The 21,657-nt window shown below is 44.1% G+C and overlaps 3 protein-coding genes across 7 annotated transcripts; 1 reads left to right on the forward strand and 2 right to left on the reverse strand.

The window, feature by feature from the left end:
* Nucleotides 1-5,835: 5,835 nt before the first annotated feature.
* On the forward strand, nt 5,836-8,874 carry LOC109745598 (beta-fructofuranosidase, insoluble isoenzyme 4). The gene is made up of 7 exons (XM_020304718.4): nt 5,836-6,049; nt 6,457-6,465; nt 6,561-7,417; nt 7,532-7,690; nt 7,821-8,062; nt 8,223-8,316; nt 8,413-8,874. The coding sequence occupies exons 1-7, from the start codon at nt 5,836-5,838 to the stop codon at nt 8,605-8,607; spliced, it is 1,770 nt and encodes a 589-aa protein (XP_020160307.1). The 3' UTR covers nt 8,608-8,874.
* On the reverse strand, nt 6,277-15,949 carry LOC109745599 (receptor like protein 22). 5 transcript variants are annotated; one of them, XM_045229650.2, is made up of 7 exons: nt 14,870-15,949; nt 12,717-14,225; nt 10,034-11,734; nt 9,850-9,963; nt 9,031-9,146; nt 8,205-8,280; nt 6,277-6,335 (listed from the first exon to the last, which is right to left on the reverse strand). In XM_045229650.2, exons 2-5 carry the CDS (start codon nt 13,507-13,509, stop codon nt 9,127-9,129), a joined length of 2,628 nt encoding a protein of 875 aa, XP_045085585.2. In that variant the 5' UTR covers nt 13,510-14,225; nt 14,870-15,949; the 3' UTR covers nt 6,277-6,335; nt 8,205-8,280; nt 9,031-9,126. The 5 variants fall into 5 exon arrangements, with proteins under 5 accessions (XP_045085585.2, XP_073357080.1, XP_073357079.1 ...); XM_073500979.1 differs by having other exon boundaries at nt 9,031-9,190; XM_073500978.1 differs by having other exon boundaries at nt 9,850-11,734.
* A 1,436-nt stretch (nt 15,950-17,385) lies between these two features.
* Nucleotides 17,386-20,671, reverse strand: LOC109745596 (uncharacterized). The gene is made up of 5 exons (XM_020304717.4): nt 20,394-20,671; nt 19,507-19,917; nt 19,109-19,426; nt 18,235-18,657; nt 17,386-18,165 (listed from the first exon to the last, which is right to left on the reverse strand). The coding sequence occupies exons 1-5, from the start codon at nt 20,550-20,552 to the stop codon at nt 17,527-17,529; spliced, it is 1,950 nt and encodes a 649-aa protein (XP_020160306.1). The 5' UTR covers nt 20,553-20,671; the 3' UTR covers nt 17,386-17,526.
* Between the last annotated feature and the right edge of the window lie 986 nt (nt 20,672-21,657).

Here is a 21,657-nt window from a genome sequence, read left to right on the forward strand (position 1 = left end):
GTAGGAGATATGCCCTAGAGGCAATAATAAATGATATTATTTATCTCCGAGTTCATAATTATGTTTATGTTCCATGCTATAACTGCTATGGTTCTCGAGTCTGCAATAACCACGAGGCTCGGAGGAAGACTCATATGCACGTGTGGAATAATAAACGGTAAAATGTATTCCTAGTCTGGCCTCTAAGACTAGCTCAAGTGTTGCATGATGGTTATGTTTTCCTGATCATGGGCATGTCTATGTCAGCAACCTTGAGGGCACAATGTTAAGAGAACATTTGTGTTGAATCGACCCGGCATGATGTTATGCTATGAGATTCATTCGTCACAAATTAATGGTACATAACACAGAGATGGTTAACGTTTGCATGATTCCTTAGACCATGAGAGTATCGAGTTTCTTCATGCTTGCTTCATCAACTTTGGGGTTTGTTAAACGTCATCCGTAAATGGGTGGCTATTACGGCGGCTTACGGGTTCATGGAAAAGTGTGTCAAGTAACTTGATAGCTCAAGATTGGGATTTGCTCCTCCGACGATGGAGAGATATTCTCGGGCCCTCTCGGTATTATGGTATCCATCATCGTCTGGCCAGACACATTGTGATTTGATCACTGGGATGCCGGAACACGGAAATGAGAAAAGAGAACAAAACCGGTAACGAGGTAACTTGCATGGTGGACAAATTGTTCGTCCATGGGCATGCAATAAATCTCACCTCGGGTGTTTGTGACATATCGCGAAGCAACAGGAATAGCTCACTGCAACTGGAGGTTCACTCGGATATTCATTCGTGTGGGTATAGGGGTCAATATGGGTGTCCACGGCTCCGATGTTGATCATTGATCGGAAGGGGTTCCAGGTCATGTCTATACTTCACCGAACCTATAGGGTCACACGCTTAAGGGTCATCTATCTGCTGAATACTAGACAGGGAGTCTGAAAGAAAATTACCGAAAAAGTTTCGGACATCGAAAAGTTTCGGACAGCGGAATCGTACCACAAAGAGAGGTCATCGGATAAGTTTCGATGATACCGAAAAGTTGTTTCGGGATACACCATTAAGTCAAATTGGTTTCGGCACATGCCTGATAATTCTTGGAGGATGCCAGAATCATTCTGGAAGCTTTTTGGAATTTTCTGAGATAAAAACCGGAAATGTTCCGGAGCTGCCGGAGCCACTTTAGATGCTTTTCGCAGATGAAAATCACTAAACCGGAATTGTTTCTGAACGCGTTGAAAATAATTTTGGTGGGTACTGGAAATGTTCTAAGCCCACATAAATATTTTCAGTTCGAACAGACGCTGAAAAATGTCGTCGTGAATAGTGAAAGTGCTTTTTGGGATATTTTATGGTGAGTCACCTTTTGGGATATCTCCAAAAGGCTTATAGAAGGGCTTGGGGGCCAAGCATGCTCCTCATGGGGGTCCCCCAAGGGGTTGGCCGGCCACATGTGTGGGGCTCCATGGAGCTCCACTTCACTTCCCATTATGCCCTTCATGTGTGACATTTGCATGGGCATTTTGGGTTTTTGTGAGCCATCCCTACCCCTTGGCTTTCCTATAAATAGAGGAGGAGTGGGCAGCCCAAACCTCATCCCTTCTCACATACAAGTGCCATGCAATGATCTGGCTTCTCTCTCCCTCCCCGCGAAATAGTTTCGTAGAGCCGAAAGGCTGTCTGGGTTCCGGCAGGAACTAGTTCTGGACGGCGAAGCCCTGCCGGATAGATGACACCGTATGTGTGCAACTCTGTAGAGAGATCGTAGTTTCGGTCTTAGTTCGTGAGTGCCTCCCGAAGGGCTGTCCATGTGACCGTCCGAGTTTCGAAGGTCCTCCCGAAGGGCTGTCCGAGTGATCGTTCGAGTTTCGAAGGTCCTCCCGAAGGGCTGTCCGCGACACTGTCCGGGGGGCTGTTCGACCGCCTCCCGGAGGGCTGTCTGAGGAGCAGATGAGGGAATACATCCTCACGGTTGGGAGGTTGTAAATCCTAGCTGCGGGGATCTGCACCGCCGATCGTCATCGACTCTACTTCCCGCTGCGCTACGAGTCGGTAACGAAAAAGATCAAACCTTGTATGCAGTCTCCATAGTGGTCCTGGGCTGGTGCGTAGGTCGGAAATTTTTTTGTTTTCTGCTGCGTTCCCCTACACATATTTTTTAACCAGATCAACATGGGTTATTTTTATGCTCAGTATTGTTGATTATTGGCTAAATTTTTCTCAGACTAAAAGTTTTCCATGCCTTCATTCGTGAAAGTAAATGCCTGGGTACTTGTGACCCGAAAGATGACCAAGAAAGGTCATAATGTGAGGGAGTATGTTCTCTCTAAAGATTGGCTTCAAAAGAAAATAATTCTTGGATATTAATATCCAAGAAAAGAAAAGAGATAGATCATTGAGAGTCTTGGTTGACGAATGTCTTTCATGTACTCTCTATGAAGATTTTTCAGTCAACATGATTTGAGATGAAACAAGCAACATGCGTGTTTAATTTGGCCAACGTCGGATCAAGCATGTGTGTCAAAGAGCATTCGGATTTATTTATAAATTTGATGATTGAATATGCAGTCAAATGAGCCAATTCTGGCATTTATGTCCCTTACAGGGAATTACCCGCATGGCGGGAAAAGATGATTATGATAAAACCCGCATGGCAGGAAAAGTCTGGGAAAATCCCTGCATAACCCGTATGGCGGCAGAAATTTTCTCAGAATTATCCTGTATGACATGAGAAAGACATGATGACTCATGTGATTTTAATGTGTCCCACTCTGGGAGAAAAGTATGGAGTAGCTATTATGCTTTCCTAGTATCGACCGTACATCTTATGTGTAACGGTCATTAAGCACTCAATAACTCCGAAGAGAATAAAAGTTACAGACGAACTTAAAGATAAGAATGATATGCAAGTGTGACTTGCAAAAGTACTAATGATAAAGAACTCTGTTGAGTTTCTGAAATGGAATAAGGAAAAAGTACTCCCATACCAGTTAACAGATAACTTCATTACATATGAAGTAATCAGATAAATGAAGTAGATACTCAAAGTTTCCTCAATTCACAAGAGTTGTGAATGGTTTTTCGAAATAGTGGCAGAAAAGTTCTTGCCACATTCCGTGGGGGAGAAAGAAATATGAGATATCCATTAATGAAGAATGTGATCGTCTGGGGGAGTACGATGATCATCATAATACCCCTCAAGGAAAGAAAACTAAGGAATACTAAGACAGTGCTTAAAGTGCCATAAAGAAGAAAAATTTAACAGAATAAACCCAAATAATAAAGTTTAAAGATACGCCATTCTTAGTGAAGATGGAGTAATTTGGGGGAGCATGGTATGAAGATACCTAAGACTCAAACAGATTGTATCTGGGGGAGCATGTTGTATGACCTATACAACACTCGTTGTTAGCTCTATAAAGGAGGAATGATTAAACAGGAGGTCCCTGTAAAACCTATTGCCTCTTGGAAGTGAAAGACTACAATTAATTTGCCTCTTGGCAATGACAGAGCAACAACAGCCCCATATGAAAGAAGTGCCAGTACCTGAGACACAGATGGTCTCAAGGAATGAGAAAATCAGATACTTCTGATTACTATAAAGTCTATGTTAGTGAAATTCAAATGGAGGTTGATCCCACCTCATTTAAAGCGCTCAATCGAGTTTTGAGAAGTGTCTGCTTATCTAAATGATAAGAGACTATGTGAGATGAAATGAAATTGGTGAATTCTGACTATGTTCGGGACTCATGAGTAATTTCCAATGGAGCCAAAACAGTAGGCTGTAAAGAGTCTACAAGGACAATGTGACTCCAAAGGAAATATGTAAAGGTGTAAAACACGACTAAAATCGAATGGTTTTTTGCGCATTTTACACTGAATAGATTACAATGAGTGTTGGTAGCACATCATGATCTGAGTTACATCAGATGAAAGATATTATGATCTGAGTTACATCAGATGAAAGTAAAGAACACAGGGGATACTGCCTGAAGAAGTCTTTTATGGACTAAAGCAATCAAATGTTGTTTTGGGTTAAAGAAAATGAGAGGACAATTGTGTTTGTATAAAGTTATAGAATGGGAATTTCATTTCCTATATCTTGTACATGCGGATAACATTCTGCTTGTTAGTAGTGATGTTAATTCGACTGCAGGAGGAAAAGAAGTTCTTGTCCTCAAAGTTTAAAAGAATGTCTCTCGTTATAAGGATCGAGATTCACCGAGAAAAGAATAAAAGGGGTATTAGGTGTGTCGCATGGGCATGCTAAGGAAAGTTTCTAAAGTATGCATGCGAGAAAACCTACGCCTGTTCTTATAGTAAAGGGTAATGATTTTGGGAACTTTAGTGTTCCAAAAGTCAATACGAAATAGACCAAATGAATATGGTACCATATGCTTCAGCTGTTGGAAGCTTAATGAATGCAAAAGTATAACATTACCGTGACACAGTTCACGTAACCGGGTTGTTTTGGTAATGTCCAGTCCAGATATAGATCACTGGAATGGAGTCAAGGATATCGGCCTCATGCTGAAAGAAATAAGTGCTCTCAAAAGATTGTGAGTACAAAGACAGGACTCGTGAAATATACAGCGAAATCCACAATTGTCGCTGACTTTCACACTTGGAGTTTTTGTGTGGAAGAACTCTAAAGAATGAATCAATTATCATTAATATGATGTAAAGATAATGTACAACATGATATGAGGCTGAGGGACAGGCAAAAAGGTTAAAGAAACAAGTACCCGGAATTGATAATGGTTGACAACAGCGATAACCATTTTAAGTTTTTCGCTCCTATGACAACGAGTCAAGTGTTGATGCCAAACACACTGACACAGAGTTATGCGTTGTAAAGGAGAAAGTCCGGAATCATGTAGAAATGCTTGAAGCATAAAAGCAACAGACAAGTGTTTGCAGATCTGCTTATTAAAGGCTTGCCGCCCAGTGTGTTCGGAGAACACACAGTCGACATGGGTTTTATGGTATAGTCTAAGATTTCCAGACAATAAAAGGGCCCAAGGTTAAAGAATCTGTTTCAAAACAGAGGAGTGTGTTGTAGGTGTTGATTCTATCGGGAATGAACTGTGATGATGAGACATGCTCTACATGCAAATCTGTGATGGAACAAGTACTTTGAAAAGAGTTATTTCAATGTATAAAGTTAAAAGTATAATGATGAGATCAAGGGGGAGAATGTTAGGTTGATCTCTCCACCAATGGGCCCAACGGCTCATTGGGCCCTTGACCCACGCCCTGATCGGGGGCGTCCAGCCCAAGTAAGGCTGGTGGGCCCCTGTCGCACAGTGCTATAAAGAGGAGGTGGGGACCAGGGGCACGGGGTACGAGGTTCGTCACTGCCACTGTTCCCCATTCCTAACCCTATCCGATCCAGAGGGAGGCACTGAAGCGGTGGGAAGCTCCACCGCTGCCACTGCCCACACATCCCCCATCGCCACCATCGCCCTCTCCACGATGGCCTCCGGCTCGAGTTCATCAACCGCTGGAGAAGGTAGGTTTACCGGATTACTAGCCTACTCCGATCCAATGGATCTAACAAAGAGGAGCCAAACGGGTGCACGGTGGCCAAAGGAGGAAGAAACCTACACTTGTCGAGACAATAAAAAAAACCAGGCACCAGGCACCGCGTAGATGAACGATCCTTTGCCATGGTACCGTCTGTCTAGCTAGCAACATACTGCTGTAGCGCAGGGTGCTGAATGGGTAATGAGCATCAAGTGGGAATAAACTATTTCTCCGAGGTTTAGCATTGACCAGCTCTTCTTCGTTGTCGCCTCCTGATTTGCAATCAGCACTTCCATGTCTCCCGTTCCCCATGTTCCACCATCGCCATGGCTGTGGCTGGCCCTTTCTCCTCCTCCTCCTCCTGCTTTTCCCCTTTGATGAATCTTCTCTCTTGCGCGGACAAGCGGCGGCCGCCGATAGTCATAGGGTCGTCCTGTACCCTCAGTCCACGAGGGTCTCGTCCATCGTGAGCAGCAAGTACAGGACCGCCTTCCATTTCCAGCCACCCAAGAACTGGATCAACGGTACATATGCGCTCATCTCTGCACCTTCTTTTCTGTTTCTCCCATCTGTAAGCGCAGGTCCTATCTTCCCCATTTCTGCTGCCGTTTTCCTTCGATTTGCTGACCTGAAATGTGTCGCCAGACATTTTGACTGCAAGTCTGAACCTTCACTTGATTGCATTGTGAATGAATGTCATCGTGATGCGCTAGTGGTACCTGATGATGCCTCGCTTGTATGGTCTGGAGAAGTTTTACTTGTCTGATAGTCTAGCTTCTTCACCTGTCTTCAGTTTCCCCCCTCTGGCCTCTGCAATGTTAGAAACATATATGTAATTTTGTACAAGCATTTGGGTTCTGAATTCTATATCTAACATTTCTTCATCATTGTTTCACACGACATGGAAATCCTTGCCACGATGACCATACAGATCCAAATGGTATGTAACTATGTATGCATTTGGGTTAATTACTTCAATAAAATCAACCATAACTAGAGTAGTAGATAAATGTAATGGATGGCTGCAATCATCAGGACCTCTGTACTACAAGGGCTTGTACCATCTCTTCTACCAGTACAACCCAGGCAGTGTGGTCCCGGGCAACAAGACCTGGGCCCATTCGGTCTCCGCCGACCTCGTCAACTGGCTCAGGCTCGAGTCGGCATTGGACCGGACCGAGCCCTACGACGCCAAGGGCTGCTGGTCCGGCTCGGTCACTGTCCTCGCCGATGGCCGGCCAGCCATCCTCTACACCGGCGCAGACGACGTGAAGAACCAGGCCCAGTGCATCGCCTTCCCCAGTAACAGCTCTGACCCGTACCTCAGGGAATGGACCAAACCCAGCAGCAACCCGGTGATCCGGCCGGATGGGCCGGGTCTGACCCCAAACCAGTTCAGGGATCCAACGACCGGCTGGACCGGACCGGACGGGCAGTGGAGGATAGCAGTTGGGGCCGAGCTGGACGGCTACAGTGCGGCACTCTTGTACAAGAGTGAGGACTTTGTGAGTTGGAGCAGGGTTGATCACCCGCTCTACTCCTCCAACTCATCCACCATGTGGGAGTGCCCCGACTTCTTCGCGGCACTGCCTGGCAACACCAGTGGACTGGACCTCTCCGCGGCGATCCCGAATCGCGCCAAGCATGTCCTCAAGATGAGCCTAGATTCCTGTGACAAGTACATGGTTGGGGTATATGATCTGGAGGCCGATAAGTTTGTGCCGGATAATGTCGTGGATGATAGGCGTCTGTGGCTGAGGATCGACTATGGCAATTACTATGCGTCAAAGTCATTCTTCGACGCAAAAAAGGGAAGGAGGATCATATGGGGCTGGGCTAATGAGTCAGATAGTTCGTCGGATGATGCCGCAAAAGGTTGGGCTGGGATCCAGGTAACTAATAAAATCTGCCCCTGGTTCACCGCCACTGTTTAGTTTCAGGAACTAATGATTTTGAGTGGTTTAGAGTACATATACCACCGTGACATGTGTATCCTCGTTTGTTAGGCGCTCCCCAGGACAATATGGTTAGACAGTGATGGCAGTCAGTTGCTGCAATGGCCCGTTGAAGAGGTCGAGTCCCTTCGAAGAAATGAAACTAATCATCAAGGAATAGAGCTGAAAAAGGGTGACATGTTTGAGATCAAGGGGACTGATACTTTGCAGGCTAGTTCCTTTCTCCTTTACACAAAGTCTTGTTACTTGATATTGTTTTACTTCAACAATAAAGTGCAATGACAGTTAAAAATCAGTTGCGTCTTATGATAATTAACCAGACATAATTTTGTTGGAGTAGGCGGATGTGGAGATAGAGTTTGAGCCGGGAACCATGGATGAAGCTGATGCTTTTGATCCTTCCTGGCTATTGAACACGGAGAAGCATTGCAGGGAAGCAGATGCATCAGCTCCTGGTGGCCTGGGGCCATTTGGGCTTGTGGTTCTAGCCTCTGATGACATGGAGGAGCACACTGCCGTGCACTTCAGAGTCTACAAATCAAAGCACAAGCACATGATTCTTATGTGCTCTGACCTAAGAAGGTTAATTTAATTCCTATGGATTTACTTTTTTGTCTTTCTTGTATGTTCTCTACAATACTCACAGAAATTGATACTATATCAGAAAATTTTCACTCTCTGTTCTACACTGCATCAATATAAGCAAGATAAGCAAGAGAGTTACCTTTTTCCTTGTATACAGGTCGTCCCTGAGATCAGGGCTGTACACACCGGCCTATGGAGGCTTCTTCGAATTTGACCTTGAAAAGGAAAAGAAGATATCTTTGAGAACATTGGTTAGGCCTTGGGTCTTTTTTCTTCTCACGCACTCGTATCACTCATGTGTGATAATTAGACAGAGATGCTCTAACAGCCATGGATCTCCCGTGCAGATCGATCGTTCTGCGGTGGAGAGCTTTGGTGGTGGTGGCAGGGTCTGCATCATGGCTAGGGTCTACCCGGTCGCGCTGGTCGATGACAGAGGCGCTCATATGTATGCTTTTAACAATGGCACGACCGCGGTAATGGTGTCACAGCTCAAGGCATGGAGCATGAAGAGGGCACAGGTGAATGTGAAGAAGGGATGAAGTACTTACCCAACAGAGCAAAGGATATTGACAGTGGTGCAAAATTGTTACTTGACTGACCTCTAGTCCATACTGTTGTGGAACGTAGATTACTTACTACTCCCTCTGTCCCGAATTACTTGTCGCAGAAATGGATGTAGTAGTTACTAGTCATATTGTTATGGTGCAAAAATATGGTTGTGTGCATTGCATGAAGCATGTCTTAAAAAATGATGTGAAGTACTGGTGATTCGTAAAACAAACACTGTACTTGTTTTATTGTCAAAACTGCACATAAGTCTTATGCTCAAGCACTGGTGCTCAACATTTATATGATGTTTGAGTTGACCTATTTCTCATCTTGTATGCAACCTACACTGTTGATCACTCCAAGTAGATGTATCTTGGAATATTTTGTTTCGAGAAAAGAAGAAAAATACTCACTTTATTTTCACTCTGCTTGTAGGATGATCAGGGGATGATAAACTCCAGTTGTACTCATATACTGTTCTCTAATAATTCCTGAGCTTGTACCTTCTTCTATTCATACTTCCTTGTTGCTATATATTGGAGATGGAGGTAAGTGAGAATGCAAGAAATTAACCTGGTGGCCATGAAGAAAAATATTAAACTAACGATTTATAATTCGATCATTTCTTCTTTTCCTGAGAAGTAAACAAACTGAGAAGTTCGATCTGAATTTCACTCTTGGTCTCCATACAAAGAGCTACTTCATTAAAAAAAATATTCTACTGGAGTGCACAATAGGAATATGTGTTTCTGACCCTAGTACTATGTTCTGTGCCCTTAGTGCCATGTAATAAAGTTTGATCGTCCAGCTTCAACGTTGTGCACCCCTTCATGCTTTCTAAGATGACCCCCCCCCCCCCCCCCCACACACACACACACACACAAACCCCACACCACCACCACCTCCCCTTTTCGTCTCATATTTAGTCGATACCACTAGTGCCTTCCAGCATGATAAAACAATATGTTACCATATGAAATAAAAATGCAATGCATATTATTCGTAATGCCATCACATATTTGATTCATCAATTTTGCAATCCATACAGTGAAATGAAGCATACAAGTACTTTGTACTGTTTATCTAAAAAGAATACTTTCTACCAGACAAAGAGAATTAAATAAGTTGCCTCGTCTAACAAGTACAAACTATGAACATACAATATATTCTTTTTCAAGAAATGTAACTATAAAATACATATTGTTGCTTAGCAGCATAGCACATGGATTTACCATTGCTTGCAGTCCAATCCTTTGATGTGGCAAAACATTCGGAACGTAATTGCCGATGCAAAGCCCACTCCAAACCCCAGGCCAACAAATGCGAAGAGAAGGATGGCATCAAGTCTATCCTGCCACAAATTATAAGGTTCAGGAGGGGCCAATGCACTTGAGGCAGTTGAATCTGTAGTCTCACATTGTTTAGAGAGTGGACCTCCACATAGCCCCACGTTGCCTTCAAATGAACTATTGGGAAATGACAAGAACTGGTTGCCCTGCGGTATTCTTCCAACCAAGTTGTTGTATGAAAGATTCAACCAAGCAAGAGAGGTTAGAGAGGTCAGCACTTGCGGGATTTCCCCTGAAATCCGGTTCCAGGAGAGGTCCAACGATTCCAGCTGAGACAAGTTACTGAGGCTAGATGGCATTTGTCCCGTGAAATTGTTGGATGACATATTAACCCCGTGGAGCGAAACAAGATTCCCAATTGACTCTGGAATAGGACCATCAAATGAGTAATTTGAGAAATCGATTGCTTTGAAAGTAGTTAGAATCTTGGTGAAAATAAGGTCGGATCCCTTAAGTGTGATGGTAACAGTGTCTTGATAAAATCCATGTGTCGTGTTTGTGTAATACCCTAAAACTCGTCCCTCCTCATTGACATTTTCCATCATTGCTTTGAATTTATTGAACCATCCTTTTGGCAGGTGTCCATAGAATCTGTTGGAAGCCAAACAGAGTATTTGCAAAGTTGGGAACTGGTTGATGGTTCCACGGTCACCATCGAGATCCCTTATTGTTCCATTGAGCTGGTTGGACCGTAAGACAAGGACCCTAAGCTTTGGAAGAATTCCCAACCAAGATGGAAAGGAACCGCGGACCTGATTGTTACCAACATCAAGAAGCTCTAACTGTTGACAGTTTGACAATGATCTTGGTAGTTCGCCTTCAATTTGATTTCTGTTCAAATCTATTGTTCGAAACTTGCATTCCTCTCTAATATTTTCAGGCAACGTCCCATTGAATTGATTTTCTCTCAACTTCAACACGGCTAGTTTCCCACTTCCTATAAGGCATGATGGGAGTGATCCACTAAAATTGTTGTAAGACAGGTCCAAGATATTGAGATTGCTTGCACTGCAGATGGAAGATGGTACATGACCATTTAATTTATTCTTGGACAAATTGAGGTAGAAGCTTCTAATATATCTTCCAAAGTCAGGAAGAATGGAAGAGAAGTTATTGTTTGAATAATCCAATACTTTCCCAGGCATTGCAGTTACGGGTATTGGTATACTGCCTTGAAGCCTATTAAAACTGAGATCAAGAACAGTTAGATTTGGCATATGAACAAGAGAAGGAAACTTCTCCAAAGCAGTGAACATGTTGCGCGAGAGATTCAAACTCTCAAGCTGGTTCTTCCAATTCTCCCATACCCAACTTGGTATAACATCATTTATTTGATTACTTGAAAGGTCAAGAACGGAAACTTTATCTAGATATCTCAGGGAACCCGGAAATTTTGTGAGATTGCAGGATGCAAGGTGTATCTGGTAGATGTTAGGAAGAGAGTTTAAAAAATCACCTCCTTCTTCGTCGGCGATTGATATCTTGTTATTGGATAGACTAAGAAAAAAGAGTTTCTCCAACCTCCAGAAAGGGCTTAGTTTGATTGTGCCTGACAATCTATTTGATTCAAGGTTGAGGTATTCAAGATGTTTAAGCTGAAGGATTGATTTGGGTATATGGCCAGTTAACTGGTTGTCGTTTATCTCAACAGTAGACAAGGATGAATATAGAGGGAAAGGAATGTCTTCAAGATGACCAGAGAGTTGATTGTTCTTTAGGGAAAGAACTTTCAATGCTGGAAAAGCGAACAACGATTGTGGAATTTTCCCTGCATGAAAAGGGCGAGTACTAGTCAAAATATGTTCCAGTGCTTCTAAAAGAAAATTAACACACATATCTTGATGTATCTATGACAAAATATCAATCGAATTTTTGAAGAAAGAAGTAAATTATCCATTAATTTCTGAAACAATCCATGATTTCTAGGTGTGATACTGTGTTCATATACTCTTATAGCTAATTCAACCTATATTTCTAACAAACTTAAATAACACTACTAATGCCCCAAAAAAAATTAATTAACCAACATTTACAGATAAATAGTACAATTAATAGTTTAATAGAATATGTGGTTTTCCGCTATGGCTGTGTGCATCGTCTGATGCAGAGGCCGGGGGTAAACCCTCCTTTTCGAAAAAAAGGTAGTTTTCAGCTAAGTAAATTACTGAAGACTATGGTTATAGTAGCTGCAAATAAAGTTTCACTGTGAGTAGAAAAAGAGTTATGGTCATAAAAAGGTCCACAAAATAACTTCCTAACCAAACTATATTTCGATGTCATAGCACCACGAGGTGTCTCAATTTGAGTGTAGCTTAATGTTAAGTGTGAACTCGCTAGAGGTGTGGTTAGGCAAGCACTACACAACTACTCCCTCCGTTCCTAAATATTTGTCTTTTTAGAGATTTCAAATGGACTACCACATACGGATGTATATAAGACATATTTTAGAGTGTAGATTCACTCATTTTGCTCCGTATGTAGTCACTTGTTGAAATCTCTAGAAAGACAAATATTTAGGAACGGAGGGAGTAGAAAGTATCAAGTACAAAAAAATATATTTTTTCTGCAAAAATGTTTTACTCTTTCTGTACATACATGGGGTGACCTCATTGTTTCAGGTTGAAAAAATGAGTAATTTCCTTTTCTTAGCAGTACTGTATATTTAAATAGATGAAAGTTGTGTCAACCATGATATGCATTTAGCTAGGAACAAAAAGAAGCATTATCTCAGATTGTAGTTAGGATCTCACCGACAAGGCTGTTGTTCCCTAGCCGTATAACTTCAAGCCGGGTCAAGTTTGCGATTGCCGAGGGGATTGACCCAGGATGCCGGCAACCTTGGATCCCCAACTTTGTCAACCTGGTAAGATTTCCGATCCATGAAGGAACCGGTTGCCCGGTGTAGTTGCAATTTTCTAAATCCAGCAGTGTCAGCTTTGCAAGAGTTCCAATCTGATCAGGCATGGGCCCGGTGAAACTGCAACTATTCATGCGCAGGTACACCAAGCCCGTCAGATTGCCGATCCAAGAGGTCTGTGACCAAGATAAATCATAGCCCTCGAGGCGCAAAGATGTCAGCTGCCTGATATCGCCAACCGAAGATAGCTCCGGACCTGCTGGGTTCCAGGAGCTCGACCCGTGAAGCTCCAGACTGCTCAGTGATGGGAGCTTGCTCAGTGAAGATAGCCCCACGGAAATGCGTGTGGTGCTGAGGCTCAGGATCTTGAGGGAGGTGAGGTTGAGGAGTGCGGGGTCGACACGGCGGATCGCCGCGTCGATGCTGCTGAGGTTCAGGGAGATGACCCTTCCGGAGGCTGCGTCGCAGGCGACGCCCTCCCAGCGGCAGCAGTCCTCTCCGTCTCGCCATGACGGTAGGTTTGCATGGGTGAAGGAATGTTTGAGGTGGAGGAGGGCTGAGGCTTGGTCTGGGAGGCAGGGGACGGTGACGGTGGTGGTGGTGTTGGCTGAAGCGTGCATGGAACAGGAGCATATGAGGAGGAGCGTGAGGATGTGGAGGTGGTGCAGAATGGGAGTAGCCACCATTTTGCTGCTGGCTTTGCGGCTTCCAATGGTGTAGGACAGTAGGAGTATGTTCCCTTTATAAAGTGCAGATGGTGGGAATCATTTTGCATGGTCTGGGTCATGCATGCCGTGGTTGACAGGCTATTTGGTGAGAAAAATATTACGGTGGCTGTGGTGAATAGACTCAGCAGGCAGTCAAGATGCATGGTTCCTGAAGTCTTTGGCTTATGCTTGCATTTCTGTAGGCATTTTCAGCTGCTTTTTCTCGGATGGCAAACCTAAGCCCAACAATATATAGAAACATGTGCTAGACTTCGACCAGCCGGCAGAAATGCTCCGATCATTTTGTTTTGTTTTTCAACCCATTTTCGTGAACTTCAAAGCAGAGCATGATGGTTTCCAAAGCAGAGCATTGTGGTTTCTTTGCTGGTAGCTGGAACAGGAACGCCATGCTTTGCTGCTGGAGGCCTTGTCCAAGTGATCACAAGATGCTTCTTGTGTCACTACGAAAATGCACACATCCCATTCTTTTCTTACTTCTGGGTATTACCGAACGACCTAGGAAGAACCTCAAGCAAGACATCTGGAACGGACAGAGAGAACTTTTCAAAGGTTGAACTGTTCTCTGGACTGCTTTCCGGCTTCGAGTCAAGTCATGCATTTCATACTCTTCAAACGTAGTAGCTCCCGCATGACTGTTCTTTTCTTTCTGTTGGTAGCAGTTTGTCACCATTTGCCTGCATGTGTCACACCAAACTGTCATATAATGCGGAAAATTCTCGGTCCAATGAAGGGGACAGATGACCAAGAAACAATTTATTCATTACTTATTAGTGTTTCCTTCGTCATCGACATACTGACAGTCAAAGCTAGGGGTGGTTGATTACACACATTGTCGGAGGACCTACCATCTTTACTGGTACAAAAAGCATGAGCTGGTTCTTCAGTCTTTCCTACCTCTGCTCCACCGTGTTACCCACAGTTTTTAACAAACCGATTAATTGAATTTAATAGATTGGGCATTGAGTTAGTCCTGCTATCCATTGATTAACTTCAGAATTCAAATCACTCACCCCTCTAATGATCACCAGAAAACCTAAAAACCAGACTCACATTCCCTCCATTCACTTATACCATGACTGTTTGACCTTGTTGGACTTTGAAAGCTCAAAGGGGAGCATGAAAAGACTTTGGTTTTGTTGACTATGGTGATTATATTATTAAATGTAGTCCCGCTGTCATTTCCCCTCTGAACTGGTGATTATATTATTACGCTACTGGCTTCAGAGAGTAATTAAGTTGGGCTCTGATGGATGGCAAAGAAACTATACAACAGGTCCGAGGTTAAGCTTAGGAAGATAATAAAGTAACTTCGACATACCAGAAACCCTTGCAGTTTGTTAGCATTGGATCCAGCCATGTCGCCCAGTTGATCCTCATAGAGTCGTACCGCTTCCATGCATTGCACATCTTGGTCACTGGCCATTCTTTAAACAGACATTTGGGGGAACACAATGAATATTTGGGAATCTGGATCGTCTGTATTGCTTTCTCCTCATCATCACCATCACCATCACTAATGGTCAGAATAGCCGTCTCATATTCTCTGTAGGCTTCCCAGAGTTAGCCGCCTTTTAGTCAAATGTAGACCCTCTGCAGCGACTGCAGACTCTTACAAATCCCTCATTTTTGAAAGACCAGATTTTGACCATCATGACACTGACTGATCATGCTCCTCAACAGAACCAAGGTAGTCCCGCAAAATAGATTAATGCTCCGCAATGCTGCGATCAACAAGATAAGTTCACTCCAGATGCTCAACAATCTAAACTCAACTCCACAAAAACAGTATGGCATACCAGATAATCTTGCACTCCACGTTCATGGAGCTTTTCAGGACTTTAACAACAGAGACAGGAGAAAGGTTTTAGTGCAGATAACATAAATATTTCAGGAAAGCGCTTCAAGAGAAAAGAATCACAAACCCAAAGCTCAGTGATATCTCATCCTTGTCGATATCCCCCGATTTTTTTTTCAAACATTGTACTAACTGAAAAGGAAAACACTAGTGCGTAGATAATGTTAGAGTTATAATATAGGCCATGTACCCCTTTGTATTTATCCCGTTGTATAAGGGGTTTCCTGCATATGTTCCACACCTGTACATGTATATATATCGGCCTATGGCCTCATGGGAATACAAGTTGCTTATTCCTAACATGGTACACTGGTACCTGGGATCTTGTTTCTCTTCCTCCCGGAGTCCGTCCCATCACTTGTAAGTGGGTCTACAAGGTTAAGACTCGCTCCGATGGTTCTCTTGAGCGTCACAAAGCTCGTCTCGTGGCTCGTGGTTTTCAGCAGGAGCATGGTCGTGATTATGACGAGACTTTTGCTCCTGTGGCCCATATGACCACTATTCGTACACTTCTTGTTGTTGCCTCTGCACGCCACTGGTCTATATCTCAGCTTGATGTTAAGAATGCCTTTCTTAATGGTGAGCTACGTGAGGAGGTGTACATGCAGCCACCACCTGGGTATTCGGTTCCTGAGGGCATGGTGTATCGTCTTCGTCGCTCTCTCTATGGCCTTAAGCAAGCCCCTCGCGCCTGGTTTGAGCGTTTTGCCTCTGTGGTCACTACTGCTGGCTTTTCAGCAAGTGCTCATGATCCAGCATTGTTTATTCACCTTTCTCCTCGTGGCCGGACTCTTCTTCTTCTCTATGTTGATGATATGGTCATCACTGGGGATGACCCCGAGTATATTGCCTTTGTAAAGGCCCGTCTTAGTGAGCAGTTTCTTATGTCTGATCTTGGACCTCTTCGCTACTTTCTTGGGATTGAAGTCTCTTCTACCTCTGATGGCTTTTTTATATCCCAGGAAAAGTATATCCAGGATCTTCTTGCTCGTGCTGCTCTTACTGACGAGCGCATTGTTGAGACTCCTATGGAGCTCAATGTTCACCTCCGTGCTACTGATGGTGATCCTCTCCCTGACCCGACGCGTTATCGTCATCTCGTTGGCAGTCTTGTCTATCTAGCTGTCACTCGTCCGGACATCTCTTATCCGGTTCATATTCTGAGTCAGTTTGTCTCTGCTCCCACATCGGTTCACTATAGTCATCTCCTTCGTGTTCTCCGATATCTTCGGGGCACGATCTCTCACCGTCTATTCTTTCCTAGCTCCAGTTCTTTACAGCTTCAGGCCTATGCGGATGCTACGTGGGCTAGTGATCCTTCTGATCGCCGTTCACTTTCTGCTTACTGTGTTTTTCTTGGCGGTTCTCTCATTGCCTGGAAGACGAAGAAACAGATTGCAGTTTCCCGTTCGAGTGCTGAGGCTGAGTTGCGAGCCATGGCTCTTTTGACGGCAGAGGTGACTTGGTTACGGTGGTTACTTCAGGATTTTGGTGTTTCTGTCACTACACCGACTCTGCTCTTATCTGACAGTACAGGTGCTATTAGCATTGCGCGCGATCCTGTGAAGCATGAGCTCACCAAGCATATTGGTGTTGATGCTTTCTATGTGCGCGCTGCTGTGCAGGATCAGGTTATTGCTCTTCAGTATGTGCCTTCCGAGTTACAATTGGCGGATTTCCTGGCGAAGGCCCAGACTAGAGCACAACATGGCTTTTATCTCTCCAAACTCAGTGTTGTTCCTCCACCATGAGTTTGAGGGGGGGTGTTAGAGTTATAATATAGGTCATGTACCCCTTTGTATTTATCCCGTTGTATAAGGGGTTTCCTGCATATGTTCCACACCTGTACATGTATATATATCGGCCTATGGCCTCATGGGAATACAAGTTGCTTATTCCTAACAGATAACAACCACAAAGCTCAGACCAATCAGTCTGTCACAAAACAGAACAACAGAAAACCAAAAGCATACAAGAGATTTATCAACCAATCAGACCAATCAACATTAAGCTAGTCAGGCAATAATTTTATCAACCAAAAGCATCTACCCACCTAAAAGTTCATACAAGATAATACTACGTACAACGAGATAACATTGAAGTCAAGACAATGAAGCAGCTCATTTCGAGCTATTGCATCGTCGAGCGATGATCTCACTCTGCAAGCTCATGTAGAACTGTTGTTGTCGCCCAGTCATAGCACTAATATCCATATCCATTATTCTCCCATCTTCCAACCTTCTCTGAAGTTCCAACTCTCTTTCCCTTACTTCCAGCTTCTTTCTCTTGAATTCTAACTCTCTTTCTTTTACTTCAAGCTTTTTTCTCTTGTGTGCTATCATGTCTTTTCCATTTGCTATCCTCTCTTCTTCTAGTGCACATGCTTGTTCAAAGTGCTCGTCTTCCTTGAGCTCTTTCACACTCTCCGCCACTCTCTTATTTGACCACAGATGATCTGCCGCTTCCATGTAAATATTATCATTTGGAGAGACAGAACTTTTACAAGGTTGTAATTGTTCTTTCTCCGCCATACTACCTATTGGTCTTTCCAAAGGCTCATTTTCTGGAGTAGGAACCTCCGCTTCACCATCAGGCCAACGTGAGTTGGACGTGTCTGGACTTGAATTGGGTGTCGTCTTCTGTTTTTTCTGAGATAACATATCAGTCCATTTTTTATGGAGCTGTAAGGTATTCCAACAATGCAAGAAACCAAACGCTTTCTTTTCTTCTGCCTTGTACACTTCCAATGCCTGAACAATCTGTGCAAGTATGTCTTGTTAAAAATACATAAAACAAATGTAACTACAGATTAAAGAGTAGGTGTATACCTTATCTTTCTCTGTCATCACGCTTCTACGCCCAACACGGTCATAACATCTACAGAACTTCTGTACGTGTTCTTGAATGGTCGACCAACGGTGCAAGAGAGAATTTTGACTACGATCTGACTCGAAGTTCCTGTTCTCGTGGAAGTAACAATGCATTCTCTGCCAATAAGTGGAACAAGTCTGCTCATTCCCTTGTGCTGCATCCATACTGATATTTAGCCATGCCAACACCAACATATAGTCTTCCATATCGCTGAAATTTTCTGTTCTCTTGATGTTTGTTGGCATGGACGGAATAGCTTGTTCAATTGGCGATTGTTGCTCCTCAGCTGAGCTACTACCAAGTTGACGGTCATCCCAAAATGGTTCCTTGTTTCCCTGATTCAACAAGCTCCTGTAGGTATAACCATCCATTGTGGCAACCTGCATTGCAAAATAATAAATTAGTCTTCTCTTGCTGCCACATAACAGAGGGCACCATGAATATTTGCTGGAATAGTTCAATTATAATCTCTGTCTGTGTCCAGTTAGGGTGAGAGACGTAGTTTTGGTGTGATAGTGTTAACTCTTATCCAAATTAATTAAAACTAAGCAAATTTTGCATTCTCCTATTTCTCTGTGAGCTCTACTCCAGGCCTTCCAGGAAGCCATATGAACCAGTAAGAGAAATTCATCACCCTAATGGCAAAACTACCACCGAAAAGGTCCAAATGTGTAAGAGCACGCCCTAGTAAAAAATGCAGTGTGAAGGTAGGCACCGCCATAAAGCTCACATCAACTTGTGCATCAGAAAACCTGGTCAAAGCCCTAGCTGTTCAGTGAGATGAGGGCATGGCAGTGTGCCCAAGAGATGGTGAGACCGGGGATGGGATACCTGAAGATGGGACTTGTGGTCGAGAGGCTGCTCCTGGAGGGCGCACTCCAGGGCCTGAACCTGCTCATGCCCACAGTCCCCTCCATCGTCCGAGCCCGAGTCCTCGTTTTTTGGACTACGAGCATCTGCTTCATCGTCAAGCCGAATTGAGTTGGTTCCAAGAGCAAATGTACCCGGGCTTGAATTGGAGGTTGTCTTCTGTTTTTTCTGAGACAACCTATCAGTCCACTTTTGATGGGCGTGTAAGGTATTCCAACAATGCAAGAAACCAAACGCTTTCTTCTCTTCTGATTTGTACACTCCCAACGCCTGAACTATCTGCGCAAGTATGTGTATGCCTTAACAAAATTGTATGTAACATGCGAAGTTACAAGTAGATTAAAGCGATAGATGCATACCCTTTCTTCCTCTGTGATCCCGTTTTTACACCCAATCCGGTCATAACACCAGCAGAATTTCTGAACGTGTTCCTGAATGGTAGACCAACGGTGAGTGAGGGAATTTTGATTGCGATCCGACTCAAAGTTCCTGTTCCGGTGGAAGTAACAATATATCCTCTGCCAATAAGAACGAACTTGCTCGTTCCCTGGTGCTACTTCCATGCCGATATTCAGCCATGCCAACACCAGCATGTTGTCTTCCTTATCGCTGAAATTTTTTGTTCTCCTGCCCCTTGATCTCACGGACCGAGTAGACCGTCCAGCTGGCGACTGCTGCTCCTCAGCTGGGATACAGACTTGACGCTCGTCCCAAAATGTGCCGTTGTTTCCCTGATTCAGCGAGCTCCTGTAACCATCCATTTGGGCACCCTGCATTGCGAAATAACAAATTAGTCTTCTCTTCCAATAAAACTGTGTCTGCACAACACAGAGGGCACCATGGATGTATGCTGGAATAGTTCAAGTGTGACCTCTGTTTTTCTGTATCCAGTGAGAGAAAGAGATACACATGGCATTTACAGTAGGTGATAGCATCAATGCACATCCAAATTAACCAGGGGAACCAAAAATTATTTGTTCTTTATTCCCTTTTAAAAAACATTTGTTCTTTCCCAATTCTCCTATTTCAGCAACTCATTCTGACAATTCGTCACCCTAACTGCGGAATTGGCGCAGTAAAATGTCCAAATGCGTGGGATCACCCCCTAAATCGAGAGCCAATTGTGCAGGCGGGCAGGCAGGCAGGCGCCGCCGGGAAGCACGCATCAGCCCGATCAAAGCCCTACTCAGTCAGCGGCGAGACGAGGAGCACGGCGGCGCGCGCGAGGGAGAGCGCAGCAGGGTACCTGCACGTGGGACTCGTGGGCGAGAGGATGTCCCTGGATGGCGCCCCGCATGGCCTTGATGCGGACCCCGTCGAAGCCCGGGGGCCGCCTCCCGGAGGTGAGGCTCTCCCCCTCGTGGGCGCCTCTGCCGGCGACGCCCGCGGCCGCCCCCTCCTCCATGGGCGGCGTACCCGACCGTGCGCCAGTCACAGCAAAAACGACGCGACCGAGCTCGGGGCGCTGCGTTTTTCCTCTTTTACCCCCCTTCCCGTTTCCCTGAACTTTTCCGGGGAAGCGCCCATGGTTTCCCTTTGGAACCGTATTCACAAGACAAAAAAGCATTCCGTGGACATTTACACACCCTCTTTTATTTCTGACTAATGTTAAAAATGCTTTTATATTATAGGATGGAGGAAGTACACTGCGCGTAAAATAAGATCTCTCAATTGTTGACCGTTGGCAGCAAGGATGCGATGCGGATTGCCGATCGACCTCATCGATGTGTAGAGCTTTGAACCTCAACTAAGAGTGACATTGTTTCTTTTTTGCGGGGGAAGAGTAGCATTGTCCGTTGAGAGAAAATCCAAGGTACTAGTTCATTTGATAGCTCGTCTTTGTGCCGATTTTCGACACATAGGTAAAATCATCTTCGTTGTGTAGGTGGATCCAAAATTTCACCAGGGAGGTGTTTAAAATTTACATGTGCATACATAAATGGAGATGTGAATGCGTACTTTTTTCTTCCCGGTATTCTTTTGACATCAATACATCATTCGTTTCACTCTAGGAGCATTTGCTCTTGAGAGCTAATTTGCATAGATCCGGTTTCTGAGTTCTAGCTGTCAACAACCACAAGTTTCGAAAAAGTAAACGGGAGTTCCATCCATTCTTTCCCATTTTCTTTGCCACTACCTCCTGTCCGTCTGGCCCTGCCGGGTTTCTGGCATATAGATGATACGATCTTCGTGGTCTAGGTGGATCCAATATTTAATGTGGAAGTACGTTTATTTGACTATAGCAATGCTCCATCAATTAATGAAACCCTTGTGCTTTGCTATCCAAAGGTAGGGTTTGATATGGCCTTCGCCACAAAAATATATTTGGCTAGTGACAACCCACAAGTGTAGGAGATTTATCATATCATTGTTTGATAAGTATAAGCGTGTCGAATCTAATAAGGAGTGGAAGAAATTTATTGATGGAAACTAGTAAGACATCACTATAAAGCTGCAAAGAGCGTTTGGTGGTTTGTTTCAAAGCAAGAGTAATTGCAAAAACCAAAAAG

This window comes from Aegilops tauschii, chromosome 6 (assembly GCF_002575655.3).
Source record: "Aegilops tauschii subsp. strangulata cultivar AL8/78 chromosome 6, Aet v6.0, whole genome shotgun sequence".
In the NCBI taxonomy this organism is placed as follows: domain Eukaryota; kingdom Viridiplantae; phylum Streptophyta; class Magnoliopsida; order Poales; family Poaceae; genus Aegilops; species Aegilops tauschii.